General features: G+C 40.5%; 1 protein-coding gene across 2 annotated transcripts in view; it reads left to right on the top strand.

Annotated features, from left to right (window-relative positions):
* RPS6KA2 (ribosomal protein S6 kinase A2) overlaps window positions 1-15,966 on the top strand; it is a 275,176-nt gene that overhangs the window by 212,941 nt on the left and 46,269 nt on the right. For both annotated transcript variants that reach the window (XM_063151755.1, XM_063151756.1), the window contains 4 exons: window positions 5,998-6,035; window positions 6,740-6,882; window positions 13,824-13,894; window positions 14,720-14,808. In XM_063151755.1, the coding sequence (XP_063007825.1) occupies window positions 5,998-6,035; window positions 6,740-6,882; window positions 13,824-13,894; window positions 14,720-14,808 (341 nt within the window). The remainder of the gene's footprint in view (window positions 1-5,997; window positions 6,036-6,739; window positions 6,883-13,823; window positions 13,895-14,719; window positions 14,809-15,966) is intronic.

Consider the following 15,966-nt stretch of genomic DNA (forward strand, 5'->3'; position numbering starts at 1 on the left):
GACCAAGCTGAAGTGCTTCCAGTCAGGGATCAGTGAATTGAGAAATTGGAGCTCATCTAAGGAAGGAAGGTGTCACTGATTTGTCATTGTCACACAGAAGCATGTTGAAAAGGTACAGATGGAATCCAGTTTTCTCTGTATTTTTGTCTGAGCTGAGATCAGCCATCCCCTTTATTGTACTGCTCTGCTAAAATCCCTCCCTGAGTGTTGCCGGTCTGCCAAGTGAGACAAGATTTCTTTGGAAGGAAATAAAAAGTATCCTCACATAACCGGAGACCTATACACAGAGAGATCACTGAGTGAAGTTAAGTTGGAAGCCCTCACTCTTGCATTTTCTCACTGTTGTATATACAGTGTTTATGGCCTTTGATCTTCAGTTAAATGGATTACAATGTGATACAGTTTAATTTGGAAGCAATTGAAGTAGTGTAAAATTAACATACATTAATATAACTGTTGTATAGGAAAGGGAATGACCCAGGAATTCATACCTGGAGATAAAGCAAGGCCTCTGATTGAAAGCCATATCCTCTAAAAAAAGCTCTGTAAGTGCAAAGCCTATGTGCAGTCACACCTAGGAGAGCAGAGCATGACAGCCTATGATTTCTCTGGATCTTTAGGTTTACATTAAAGAAACACATACAGCAGAATGAAAAAATTACTCTCCGGGGGAAAAAAAATGCTAAATTTTTTTGTTACATCTGGGAAAGTATATCTTTCTAAATAAGATGATTAAAGAAAATTAGGACCATCTCAGGATGTTCTCATCCTCCCCTTGCCCCCTGGCAGGATTGAGACCATAACAGGTGTGCTGCTAACCCAGGTTTAAAGCTGATGAAGACTCCAAGCTCTACACGGGAAGCCTCTTGGCAGTGCTCCAGCAGTTGTTCATCTAAAATGTTGCTCTTAATACCTAGTTTGAAATTTCTGCACTGGCCCTGCAGGCCAGTGCTCCTTGGCCTGTCCTCCTGGAAGCCCCAACCTGCTTGTTCTGCTCTCAGCAGCAGCCTCAGGGGTTGTGAGGGCATGTTTTCCTTAGACCCTCTTCTGTACCCTAAACAATCCAGGTGCTGAACTCTTCTTCACTAGTCAGTCTTTACAGGGGCTCAGTCATTCCCATTACTCCCCTTTGGTTTCCCTTGATTCATCTCTCCTTTGAAGTGCAACGTGCAGAATCACACACACATCTGCAGCAGAGGCATTACCAGCATGATTATAGCACAAGGTTTGCTCTGTCAGATTTGCAGAACTGGAGATAAATTAATTAATTCATAATTTCCCCAATTCTCTCTTTCTCTTTCCCCTCCTCTCTCCCCTTTATTAAAGATAGGCACTGCATTAGACCTTTCATTGTTCAGTGCTTTTGCTGTTCTTCAGATGCTCCCAAAATAGCTGCTGATAGGTTTGAGTTTGCTTGTCAGCTCTGTGAGTGTGCTGAAATAAAGCTCATTCGAGTTGTTTATGTTAAAAAACAAAACAACAAAAAAAAAAAAAAAAAAAAGAAAACCCAAACCAGCACTGTTAAAACCACTTGGAACCACTTGGAAGAACCCTCAGTACATTAAAATTTAAGGTTCATGGGGGTTTTTTTGTTAAGATTCCCTGAGCAAAAATCCATGTTAACAATTCAAAACGATGAGTTAATTTCAAGTGCAGCTGGGAGTTGTTCTCAAGTCAGCTGTACTTACTTCAAAAAGACAAGTAATTGAGCTTTCTGGTTAAAGTCTTGTTTAGAACATGCAGATGCTCCTCTTGAATTGTTGCAGACGAATTCTTCTCCTTGAGTTGTCTTGGTGATTTCAGTGGCATCCCTTGTGGGACAAGGTATTGTTCAGTCACACTGGAAGCCACTGAGTTCCTTAAATGGTGAGGCATGTTTTTACTTAAGAACTGCACAATCAAGCTATACAATATGGTGTATATACCATGGAATATGGTAAATACCAAGATGGAAAAATGGGAACTTACGATAAGGTAGTATATGATGCATATTTTATTTCTTATGCTGTGGTTTAAGGACATGGGTGACTTAGAAATAACTCTACCATCTGAAAATGGACAGACTGTTACTAATTTTTACCATTTCTCTTTTCAGAAAGCTAGATGCACTTTGAGTTCTGGAACAGGGGCTTAGGTTAACAAGGAGTGATGTACATTTTAAGGCCCTCAGTTGTTTACACAAGGGACAGTGTAGAGTCTATACTCTAAAAAAGCCAAACACCGCTTTTTAATGCAGCATGTTGCCAACCATTAGTGATTTATGAATGTAACTGCCCTGTGCAGAGAGGGGAGACCTGAGAATCAGTAAGAGACAAAGGCTTATGGTGGAAAGCCTCCATTGATGTAAGCTGTCCCTTTTTGGCTTCATGGTGTCAACAAAGCTACAGCAGAGAGGAATTTGCATTCAGCAGGGTGAGATAGCATGGGGTCATGTGAACACTGAAATGTCACAAAACACAATTTGTGAGAATCTTCATCCCTTTAGTAGATATTTGACTGCTTCATCTGGTACTTTCATAACAAAATGAAATGAAACACTCTTGATAAAGTCTCAGGTTTTATCTCCCACCTGAAAATTTAGCTACAGTTTCTGATTAACATAAAGTGTGGGTTGAATCTTCTGCAAAACTGCTCTCACTTAGAAAGAAACTTGTATCATCCAAAAAAAAAAATTCCAAAACCAAACTAAAGCAAAAAAACCCCAGAAAAACCAAAACCCAAACCAAAACAAACTCCAACCAAAAGAAAAAAAAAAAAAACAACAACCAAACCAGCCCCAGAGTTCCAGCTTTATTTGATTTGGCAGAACATCACATTGATTTGGGGATGTTGGAACTCAAAGTAAAGCCCAGAAGACATGACTCAAAACCAAAAATAAAGAGAGCCAGAGAGAAATGGGAGAGAATTGTTCCAACCTTGATTTAAGACATGATATAAAACAATGCCAACAACCCACAACAAAAGCTTTTTTCCCCTGTGATAAAGCTGCAGCAGAGAAGTTGATAAGGAGTCTGCAGTCCTAGCTCTGCTATGGGACTTCTCCTGTAACTCGATCTGTGTCATTCCTCTACTACAAATTTAACTGTCCCAGCCTCTAGCATGGAGATTTCCAGCCTTTATCTTCTCAAGGCATACTTTTAAACCAAGTTCAGTGAAAGTAATTTGAATGTTTGTGGGATGGTCTTGATGATAAAATGTTAAATCATAGAATAATAGAATATCCCCAGGACAATCCCAAGGATCACACCCTGTGTCTGAGAGCATTGTCCAAACACTCCTTGAACTCTGCCAGGCTGGTGCTGTGACCACTTCCCTGGGGAGCTGCTCCAGTGCCCAACCACCCTCTGGGTGAAGAGCCTTTTCCTAATATCCAACCTCAACCTCCCCTGACACAACTGCAGGCCATTCCCTAGGGTCCTCTCACTGTCACCACAGAGAAGAGATCAGTGCCTGCCCCTGCTCTTCACATTTTGAGAAACCTGTGGACTGTGATGAGGTCTCCTCTCAGTCTCCTCTCTAAGGACACCCTTTTTTTGTGGCAATTTTTGTTCCAAGCGTAGGTGTGGTTCACTTATTTATGGTGTTGGCATATTTTTCACCTAATAACTGTTATTACTGCTTTGAAGACAGTGACAGTATCCTGTAAAAGCACTCAGACATTAGACTGAAAGAATAAAATGAAAAAAAAACTCCTAGCTGAAGTTTATCATTCAGTATGATTGTAACCTAGCTTTGCATTTAAAAGCATTCTACTTCTTTATGGTTTTTATAATTTCAAAACATTAATTTAGATGAAAGATTATTCTCAAGCCTGAACCATATTAAGAGCTTCTGGTTGTTTTTCCCCTTCCATAGAATAATACTATCTTATTTCAGATTAGTTTGTTCTGCAAACCATAGCTAAAGTAATTGTGATTGCCACAATAGAATGTCTGCTATGGATATTGTGGGATAAAAAGGAATTGTAAGGTGACAAAGATAAAGAGAGTAGAGAGTATGATCAGATAATTAGTTTGCTTCTACTGTCACAGGAAAACTATTTGTCTGTTGTTACAATTTGCATTCTTAGAAGCAGGTACTTTGTTCTTTTCTTCTTAATTTCACCATGCAATAATTCAGTGCAACAGTTGTCCTTTTTTTCCCCTCACTATTAGCATATTGTTTTCTTTTTACATGAAATATAATCTTTGGTTAGTGGCTGTAGCATTATTTGTGCTGCCAGATGGCAAATGTGGAGGCACCCAGATGTCCAGAGGGCGCTGCCAGGGGCCACAGAGGAAGCTGCCAGTGGCCAAGGCCATGGTGGAAGGGTGATTAGGGAGCATGAGATGGAGGAAGGAACTGTAGATCACATTTTAGGGGATATGAGATACACATCCTTTGGGAAGCCAGGATCTGTTCATTTTGCTGCTCAAGCAAACAGCGTGAGACAGAGTTGCTGTATGTCTCTGACTCAACCTCAGGCAGTATTATCAGTCTGAAAGCTCTGTTGGTGTTGCCTTTATCCCTTTAATGAGGGTTAGGTGTGAGCCCTTTAACCAGGGCAAAGTATGGGGAGCACACATCGTGTGTGTACCAAAGTGTGTGTGGATTTTCAATAGGAAATTATGAAATTTAAAACCCATTAAGCATAAAATCAGTGCTTCTGGGGAAATTCCCTTTGAATTGCATAGTTATTCACAGGGGCTTCCTGGGCATGGGGCAAAATTTTGGCTGATTTCTGTGAGCTCTATTCCCCCTGCTATTTTTCCAGGTCCAGGTCTGGGGAGTTCACACATTCATGCTCACTCACACTGGCAAGTGTTTCATTCTGTTCTCTTCTGAAGCACAAGTTTAGGGGTTGCAGTCCCAAAAGTACATTTAACCATGCCTGTTATAGACTAATACTTGAAAATTGTGTGTTCAAAAAAAATGTGGGGAAAGAATAAAGGTAAGATGCTTTTATTGAGATGAAAAGGCTTTAGTTATTGGACTCATGGTACTGACTTAGTTGCTGGCCTTTGATGACTTGCACAACAGATTTTTCTAAGCACATGAATGACAGAAGAGCATATTTTTTCAATTATGTTTCAGTTCAGACACAACTTTTCACAAAAAGTATAGCCCATTATGTTTGGTTCACTTCTATCGTATTTTCTTCCTGAATAATTATATCAAATTGATTCTCTAAGAGAAGAGGAATATAAAAATAGCTAGTACCATGGTAGATCAGTTTAAAAAGAGAAATATACTGAGTGTAACTAGGACTCAGAAAGAAATGACCAGAAGAAAGATCACCTTCATTAGTATGTCAGTTTCTATTTACCAAAATCATCATTTTTCAAAGTCAGTGTTCCTTCTTGTTTCCACAAAAACTAGCATGGCTTTTTGTGATCTACAGAAATGTTGGAGTGCCTTTGTTAAGAAAAAATATGTTGGCAGGTGGCAACTGTGAGAACACTTGAATTTGGCTTCCAGGCTGAATTTTCATCTGTGCTCTGGACTGAAAAGCAGAGGCTGAGATCCATGCAGTTGGGCTGTGACTAGTCACTGTGCTCTCTGATGACTTTTATTACTTCAGCATGAATCTTTGGACTTAATTTTATGTCCAGTGAGTCCAAGCCTTGATTATTTGTGTGATTGCCTATTCTTATGACAAGAACAGGAAATGTGTAGCTCCTTCTCCTGCTGGAAGCATTAACCCTGCAGCTGCTGGCTTTGAGCACCCTGCTCTTCCTGAGCTCTGTTTGCATGCCCACCTTGATTGAACATCCTGTGGAGGACAGAGGAGGCTCCTCATGGAACTGCTTCAAGCTGTGCATGCTTCAGACATGAGATTAAAAAGAACTTTGAGGTTCATTTTTCTTTCTGGAGCCATAGAATCCACTAAGGTTTTGTGGACATAAGTATTTGAATCTTGCAATGTTTCCTTACCTGACTTAAACATCTTTTATTCATGTTTTTTAACTGCACTTTGTGCCTGGCTAATGAATGAATGTTTCTTTTTTTGATTTATAGCATTCTTCTTGATGAAGAGGGTCACATTAAGATAACAGGTATGTGAGAAACAGAAAACTTTATGCCTATAAGCTGATTTTTTTTCCCTACAGTATATTGTATGCATCCTGGTTGGAAGGAGTTTGCTTACGAAAACTAGAAGCCAGAACAGTTTGAGTGTTGAGCTTCTCTGTCAGTTTGTCAGCCCCCCTGCTGCACAGCACATGGAGAACATAGCATTTTCTTGGTAAAATTGTGCTCTTGACTGATGTGAAGCAGACAGGTTTGGCTGCTTGCCACTGTGGATGGAAGGATGCTTCCAATATGACTATTTGATCCAGGCAGAGGATGGCTGAAAGACATCCCTTTCCCACTCTAGAGGCACTGTCCAGCCAACCTTTTCACTGGTGTAATCTGGGATTATTATTCCTAGTACTTTGGAATATAGCTGCACAGGAATCCTTGCTAGCATTGCCTTCACCAAACCTGAGCTGTATATATCTGCTTATTTAAACTACCTTCTGCCTTGAGCCACAGCCTCATTCTGCACAGGGAAAATAATATTCATATTTTCAGGGTGTATTAAAAAGTGCCAGGCACTCCACCTAGGCAGGGCTCCAGCACTCTCGTGCCTGTGGCACAGGGACAGGAGGGCACTTCACCAGCTGGTTGGCGTGTTTTGTTCAAACAATTTAAGCCAGCAAAAGCAAAAATAATAATTTTTAGAGAGCTGACGAGCCCTGTTCTGCTTCAATTTGTGTAGATTTTGGTCTGAGCAAGGAAGCCATCGACCACGACAAGAGAGCGTACTCGTTCTGCGGGACGATCGAGTACATGGCCCCCGAGGTGGTGAACCGGCGCGGGCACACGCAGAGTGCCGACTGGTGGTCCTTTGGTGTGCTCATGGTAAGGCACAAACTCTGCTCATCTGCTGCAGCGGGGGCTGGGGGAGGCTTCAGATCCCTCTGATAAAAATTACAGTGTCAGGGAGGTTTTTCAGAGAGGTTTTGTGTCACTCTAGGACGTGAAACAACACAACGCGGACTTGCCGCTCTTCCCGAAGTGTCACAGACATCTTTTATGAAAAATAATTTCTTTAAGATTTTTCTTCTTGAGAAGCTGAGAGGCTTCAGGAACAAAATGTAAATAATGATTATCTGCTGCTGTGGAATGCAACAGGTGGATCTGTGATTGGTCTCATGCAGTTGTTTCTAATTAATGGCCAATCACAGCTGGCTTGGACTCTCTGTCTGAGCCACAAGATTTTGTTATCATTCTTTCTTTTGCTATTTTTAGCTAGCCTTATGATGAAATCCTTTCTTCTATTCTTTTAGTATAGTTTTAATATAATATATATCATAAAATAATAAATCAAGCCTTCTGAAACATAGAGTCAGATCCTCGCCTCTTCCCTCATCCTTGAACCCCTGTGAACACTGTCACACCAAGGTAACAAGGGGCCTTTATTTTTCTGACTCCAGCATTTATAGATTTCCAAAAGAGACAGTGGATTGGAGGGTGCAAGTCCCACCTCTCCGATCACAGTGGACAAACCAACAGTTTATCAAATTTTTTCTCTTCTATAAAGGAATGCAAAACAATAAGTTATTTACATAAAGTGTATGAGAAAGTTCATTACAAGAATATAAACATCAGAAGGGTTAGAAAATCTTAAAACATCAGGGCGACAGTATTGCACTCTCCTCAAGCCAGCCTTTTAAAATGACGTGTTCAGGTGCTAACCTGTCCCCCCCTCAATCTGCACCCCTCCAGCCTCTTCAGTCTGTGTGCTGTTGTTGCTGAGGTAGATGAAGGAAAGGTCAGGAAGTTGGTTTGTGACGCTGTGATGTTTTTTCAAAGCTGTATGAAGACTGTAAGTTTTTGGAAGCGTTGTTTTATCAAGCGTGGTGCTGTCCCTTGAGCCCAGACCTCAGGCACCTGCTGCTCTCACAGGGATAGCAGAGCTGGTGCTGCTGTCTCCTGAGGTGTGCAGGCTGCACATCCCCCCTGTGCTCAGGGCATGGCCATCCCCAGCCAGCTGTGGCTCACAGGGCACCTCACCATGTTTGTCACAGCAGAACCAGAGGCAGAAATTAGCATAGCAATGTGCTCTTACAATACAGACACATTTCCTGTGGTATGGGGGCTGGTTTTGGTAGCTATGTTTTGCACTGCATACCAAAGCTATGTTTTGCACTGCATACCAAAATCCATAGAATATGTTTAAATTTTGTTCACCTGAAGTGGGCTACTCATGCCACCAGAGGAAGCATAGGAAGCAGTGTGAAAAACAGTGAAAGTTTGGGTTGGGGAGGGCCTACATCACTGATCTAGCAGGTTGGCAGCAGTAAATCTACATAAATATTGTAATTTATTGCCTGAATTATAAAAGGAGTGGAATATCCTTACCTCCTGTGGCCACAAATCCATTTGGGGATACTCAGCACTCTTAAACTATGTACATTTATTCACAAAAATCAATAGAGTATGTCTCACAGAATAAATCTATCCCTACCCTTTAACTTTTTTATTATATATTTGTTTTTGGTGAATGGCTGAGTCTTCTCACTCTTTGTCTCCCATTAAAAGATGGTGCATGTGGTTGTTCTTCTTTCACCAGCTAATAAACTCTTAATAAACGGGACTGTTCTTCCCTGGGTTTTGCTAGGCTTTCTTTTTTTCTTTTTTCCTTTCCATTCCTCTTTTCAACTCTCCCCTAAGGATTCAACACATTAGAATCCCTATAAAAGGAGATAAATTAAAGGAAGTAAAACCCTTTTAACTCCAAGCTAATGTTTTAAGCCTTTAAGTGTTACCAGACATCTTAGAGAAAAATATGTCAATCAGTTCAACCTTTTTTCCTTTTCAACATTTATCTGGTTGGGACCAAAAAACGTTTATTTCCACACACTGAACAGCTGGGAGAATTTTCTGATTCTGTCTTTCCCTGTGCTCTTTTCTCCTTGTTTTCCTTGTTCTGTCACATGTATGTTCTATTATGGAAGCTTTTTTTTTGGTCAGTCTGAAAAACTGAATAAACTTAAATTGTATTCAAAATATTTATTAGCTTTTCTTCCTAAGCACTTTGCAGTATGGTGTAAAATAGATGAAGAAAATACACCAGTTGATGAAATACACATAGATTCAAAAGAAGTGTATGTGACAGTGTAATTTTCATGTCTAAAATTGTTAATCAAAAAAGGGAACGTATTATGCCTATAGTTATAGCATGGCCTGTATCTTCGTCATCATCAGAGCCACCAAACACTCTCTTTTCTGTTCTGTTCTGTGAAGAGGAATTGCTGCTTCTCTTGCCAACCCCCACTGACCAGGGCACAGACTAGAATCAAACTGAATGATCCTTGCACACTCCTTAAATGTGGCATGTTGCGATTATTAATAGCAAAACAAACTTTTCTGAAAATGATGAAGTCCTGGTCTTATTTATTAATTTTGTCATTAATTATTTTGTGAACTGCTATTCACCAGGATTTTTACTGTCAACAACAGCACAGCTTCATTTACTGCCAGCTGGTCTTTGACACAGGCCACACAACTGAAACTGTTACCTGCTCTGTTTGTTTGCTGCTCAGTTTATTTAAGTTTTTTTTTATGGTAGGTTACTGTATGTGAGCAGGTACATAAATCTTAAAATGCGCCCCTTCCAGCATTCCCAAGGACAGTCCCTGCTTCTCATTTAGTATGTGGTGATGACTGCTGAAACACTTCTATAATTTCTGCTGGTGAATTTATGTGCTTTATCATGACCAGACAGTTTTTCTTTTCTGCCTTTCTGTATCTTGCTCACTGCATTGGAGGTTTTGGATAGGATATACTCTGCAAAAGCATTGCATCAAGGGATCTTGATGTACAATTGTTAAAAAGTTGGATGTCGAACTAATACCTTTGAAGCTCCACTGCAAGACTCTTGAAGCCCACGCTGCCATCTCTGAAGCCCAGATAAACTGGTCTGCCTGATCTAACATGTACAAACCCCTTGGAAGGCCTCACAAAGCAGTGCTTCTCTAGTTCATCTACCAGCTGATTTACAAGGTGACAGACCTCATGGAAGTTGTATCTCTTTCTCTTGAGAAAAAAACCACTCTACACCTTTGAGAATAATGTGGGCAGAGAGGGGAATGTAATTAGAGAAATGGCTGTGATGACTTGGTAGCAGTCCCAAACCAGAAAAAATGTGTTCATATGTGTCAGCAAGTAATTAAGTCTTCAGAAGAAAAAAAATGTCCCTTTGGTATCCAGAATATTCAGCTCTGTACTAATTTTGTAGTAACTGTACTGTGACATTGGACAAATCAATGCAAGACATCAAAGTATCAATCTTCTTTTACAAAATTCTATTATTACCCTTTTTTTATTCCCAGTGCAAGAGATTGTCTTCCTGAACATTATTTTGTATGTTATGCTTGTTGCTATGTTAAGGGGTTCAACCCTTTGTGAGCACTAATTCATTATGTTTCACACACACAGATAATGAAAAATATTCAATGCATTTTGCAAGTATTAAACTGAGTGCTTGAGCAGTTCTCAGATACCTGGAAAATGGCTGGAAGTGTTGAGAGGACAACCTGACCACTCTGATGAGAGTGTCTCTTCCTGTTTTCCAAAACAGAATGGTTTCAAGTTTGTTTGTAACTCTGGGTTTTATCCTGTGCTCACAAACTTCAGAAGACTTGGGCAGAAAGTAATTTGCCCAACCTGCTCTCCTTCCATCCATTAGGAAAATTCCTGTGGTCGTTACCCAGGCTGAGGATTTTTTTCTCACTCATTATCTTCTCCAATAACCTTCTTGGGTCACTTCTTGAATCCTGAATTTCCTCAGTAAATGCGGCATTCTTTGCCAAGGTCTTCCCACTTGTATATCTTCTGGGAGGTGCTCATGCTTTGCCTACTGAAATTGGAGACTGCCCTGAAAACTAGAGAAAGGGGTCACTGCATAGTATATTGAGATCTCAGCAGGGATTATGTGACTCCAGAGGCCCATTGAGCCTAATTCTGTGATTCTCTAAATAGGCATCTGAACTGGAACAAAGAATATTTGCCTTTCTTGCACTTGCTTTGGTAGAGAAAGAAAGTCAAGGTTGGAGAGAGGCGCAGCCTTCAGAAGTCTAACAGAAGATGGCCCTCCAAAAACACCTGGGAATTGAATTGGTGGGATGGAAGGAGCAAACAGATGGTTTCCACAGATTGGGAAGTAGGGAAAATGAAAATTGAGTCCCCCAGCAAAACTATAGGGACTGCTTTAATAGACAAAAATACTGCAGAGTTCATTCACCCCTAATCTCAGCTTCTTGTCAACCTTCTGTGACCCCCCCTCTATTTGTGTGCATGAGTGTGAGCAGCATACTCTCACTTCTGTTTTCATTTTCAGGTTTAGCAAGATTTTTGACTTTCTGGAAAAATCAGCAGGAAAACAGGGCACTGTGCAGTGAAATGATAGCTTTAACTGATGAAATGAACAATTTCAATCTTTTTTCAGTCTTGTACTTTCATTTTGAACCTTCAACAGATTTAGTCAGGACTGCAATTGAGAAACTAGTGCTTTCTTGCAGATGCTGCTTAGCTAAGATCATTAAAGTAAAAAGCTCTGGTACACTTCACTTTCATGGCTGCCTTTCACTTTAAATATTGATGCTAACTGCATTTCTTCTGAACCTGAATTCATCTCAGCATGAGGCCTGCACAATTGGAGATGTGGTAACAAAGTGCTGGCCATTACAGCAGCACAGTGAATGTTTCCTGCAGCCTCCATAGCAGTCATTCCCCCTGCTCCCTCCTGCACCTTAAGTTTCTTCCAGATTCCTTCCTTCTTGTTTCCATCCCTTGCAGCCATGGTGCATTTGCAGGTCTTCCTGGGATATTGGGGTGGGTGGGAACTACAGTCCTTTCCCACATAGTCACAGACCAAGCTGTTGCTTTTATCTGTATCACCTGCATCAGCAGCATCAAGCCCATTTATGCCAGCATAAATGAGACATAGCAGCCATTGTTGGTGCCACTAAATTAGATTTATTGTAATAACAAAGTAATGTGAGCAAGTGTCAGTGAACATTAGGTACTTAGCGTGAGCATAAACGCTCTAGAAATCATGAGGAGGGTTTGGTACAATCTGTACCATTTCTGCTGCTGCCCTGGGAAACCATGTTCCCTGCCCTTCAGTCAGAGTCCTATTTTATCAGGACTAGGCTGTAATAGGACAGAATTACTTTGAAAATGGTATTGAAGCTCCAGTGGCATCTAGGCAGGTTTAAAAATTCTCCCTCATTATGTTTCTTTGTAGAAAACGAGCTGCTTTCCTCCAGGTCCACCAGGAAGGTCTTTTCTTGCCTCTCCTAACCCAAGCAGAAGTGAATGCATTTGTTTTGCCAAATCTTGTTTATATTTGGCAGCCATATAAATTTGTTTAAAGTGGTTTTATTTATGTTACTACTATGCATTTTAGTGCCTTGAGGTAATTTGTTACTAATGAAGATTAATCCTTCAATTAACCATATTTAGTTAGTTATCTGGCTTCTAAACATCTCCTCTCCCCTTCTCCCAAAATTAGCATAGCAGCTTCACCATTAGTTTTCTTCTGTTTTCTATATTTTTCTTCTGGTATAGCTGTATTTAATCTGGGCAAGAGGAAGGGTCAAGCTGTGGGGCAGTCTGACACAAGTTTTGGTAATGAAAGAATCTTTCTTATGACAAATGTGCTTTCTGGGAGCGCTGTGATTTCTTGTGGGATAAGGTACAAAAAGTATGTAAAGCTAGAAGAATCTTTCCTGCCTTAGCAGGTATTTGCTTATAGCAGTGGGTATTAATTATTAGATTAATTAATTGCACTAATTAATTAGCTTACTATAGCAGAAGAGATCCAAAGCCTGAGTGACAGACACAAACAAGTAACAGTTCAACTTACCCTCAATGGGCACAATTTTCCTTTGTGTCCAAGCTGAATTATGTTCTTGATGTCTTTATGTTTGGTGATGCACAGCCTTCAGCCTCCCTCAGTCAGAGAAGGCAGCTGCCACTCCATAAAACACCATGGTGAGAGCTGTGTGAAAGACCTGGTGCTGAACCCAAGTTAGGCAAGCTTCTTCAGCTGGGGTTCTGTCTTTTTTTTCACGTCTTACAGATGTGAAATTCCTGTCAAATTTACTGAAAGCACTAGTGTGTCTCCAAGGAACCATAACTGATTGATGTTTCAACACTTGACTTAGGCAAATAATTGATGATGACTGTTGGGTTTTGCTTTGAGATTTGGGTTTGGTTAAATGTGACACTTATGAGATTCATCACTGAGTACAGCCAGAGGAACCAAAGCAGGAGAGAAAAGGCACACTCAGAAGCCTTGAGAATGTGAGGTTTAGTCTTGTTTCTCCTGCAAAATACTGGAGAGGCATCTCTAAGCGTTGCAAATACACAATCAGAGAGGTGGTTTGACTCAACCTAAAAAGGTGGGGGGTGGCATATCAAATCCATTTTCCTTGCATGGTAGAGCATGCCAAACACCTAAGAAGAGCCTACAAATCCATGTAGGATAAGAGTCCCTCCAAGCCAAATACCTCATTGGTCATAAAACAGATGCTGGAGGAAGCACCATATGTGGCACTTCTTCCCAAACATACCAAAAGTTGACAACAACAATCAGTGTAAACAGTTTGTAACACATCTCTGGAATGGAACAGTCATCCAGACTTGCTGTGACATTTTTTTGTGTGCATAGGTTGTTGGATCATTTCTTTTCCTCTAGTTTTCAGTTGTGTTGGAAGTAGAAGATGGATGTGGTCAGCTATGCAGACCATCCCCATGCACATTTGATTTACCATTTTGTTGCTACTCCACAGTTTGAGATGCTGACGGGATCATTACCCTTCCAGGGAAAAGACAGAAAGGAGACAATGGCACTCATTCTCAAGTGAGTATCAAAACTGCTTTCATTCTTCTAACTGTGAGTTAACTCTACCCTTGGGAGACTCCATAGGACCCAAGTATTTGATGAGTAGAGAATAATGATGGGTGTAATGAGCTTTCCAAAGCCATGCAAGGTGTGAATTTAGTAAGACCTGCAAAGCTGATGCCTGTGTTTAAAATTGCCTTCAGATCAAACAGTAGGAAGTGAATTACTGAGAGGACCTACAAAACAAGTTTATCTTACTTTTTGTGGCAATGTCAGTATCCTCAGAATGTGGGAAAGTCAGATTTCTGCAGGACATCTTATATTTTGCTGTTGCCAAGTTTCAAATCTTTTCCTTTGCAGTGTCCCATTCATTTAATGTTAAATGGAGACAAAAGTATCTGAAGCTCAGCTTTGCACTCTAGTGCATTTTTTTTGTGCTGTGGTGAATGGCCAAGACAAATATTTTATTCTCTTTAAACAGTATGCAGTTTAGTATACGTTTTTTTCATTGTTTGATTGTTTAAATTCCTCTTGATTCCCTAATTTATTCTAGCAAACTGAAAAAGTGAAAAAATTCTGTAAGAAAATTAGCTGTTGAGGTTGCAAAAATTTTATGAGATTCATTCAAGCTGCTCTACCTCTAGAGACATCAGTGGTATAACCTTCCTTAAGATCAGCAGAATAAGATCACCTTCTCACTCTGCATTATGCTTAGGTAGACTTTGGTCACGGATTTCGTGTGTCTGCCCTTCCTGATTGCTACAGTTCAGCTGTTTCCACCACATTGGGATGGAAAAAAAGCTTGAAAAATCTATTTTCTTTTCAAGTGTTGTGTTCTTTCAGAGCCAAGCTGGGAATGCCACAGTTTTTGAGCATAGAAGCCCAGAGCCTGCTGCGAGCCCTCTTCAAAAGGAACCCCTCCAACAGATTAGGTACGTGTGGTTTGGTCAGCACATTCCTTATGTGCTCCCTGCCTTGTCAGGGGGTGAGTTGTGCCTCTCAGCTCATCTTTTCCAGTGGTTATCCTCCTCATTAGGTGGCATTTGGCATTCCTTGCCAGGGCACAGTGAGCCTTCAGCATCACTAGAGGAATTTGTAAGGAGTACAGGCAAAGCATTGAAATCTAAAACAGGATATATTAACTTGTGTTTAATTGTTTTGGTAAAGAGAGTGAGTGAACTGCCAGCTTTTATGAATGATTTAAGGTACCTGATGTGTATGATAATACAGGGAACTGAGAATCAAGTGTGGTTTAAATCTGTATAATTTAGCTGCAAATCTCAGGTTTCATCTCTCCCATTCTCAAATGCATTTCAATCCTGTCTTGTTCTGTTAGCTCTTGCAGTTGACTTTATTCTTTATTACCCAAATACATAATCTCCTTTTTACTGATGTTGATGCCTTGGAATGGCTACCTAGAACAGAGGCTAGACAGAGTTAAGAGAATAAAGTGGGCATTTATTAAAGGTCTTCCATAGATACACCTTGGGCAGTGCAAAAGCCTGGTGGCGGCTACATCCAAGATGGACAATGGTCACGAGTTTTTCAGACAGTATAATTTTGGTCTGTTTGTATATCAGGGGTTAATTCTCCAATTACAGCTTCAGGTACTGAAGCCATATTCCCCCAGCTCACTCCCCACAATTCACTTTTGTTTATACTTTTTGGGGCCTGAGGCTATGGTGTGTCCTTGCATCTCAGGACTACAGGGATTGTTTTGTTTAGCAAAACATGAAGACAGTTAACTGCACTTTATATGGAGTTTAGACCTATGCACTGATGCAGGATAGGACTGAAAGATATAAAAGCTAAAATCTTAGGGCATCAGTGTGTCTTCATCCTTTGTTTAGATTGTGATAAACTTAATGTATATATTGGGTAATGTATCTGATGTCATCTGTACCTTTGTTTACAGGTTTTATTAAGAAATTAATTGCATTTGATGAGGTCATGGACAGTGCCTATGGCATGACTGCCACTGCAGATTTTGTCCTTGTACCCCACAGGCATGTGGGGACAGCCCGCTCAAGCCCAGGGCTGCTGGCAGTAGGGAGCCAGTCCTGCAGAGTGTCACTGTGGCCCCTCTCCTG

This window comes from Melospiza melodia, chromosome 3, assembly GCF_035770615.1.
Source record: "Melospiza melodia melodia isolate bMelMel2 chromosome 3, bMelMel2.pri, whole genome shotgun sequence".
Taxonomy (NCBI): Eukaryota; Metazoa; Chordata; class Aves; order Passeriformes; family Passerellidae; genus Melospiza; species Melospiza melodia.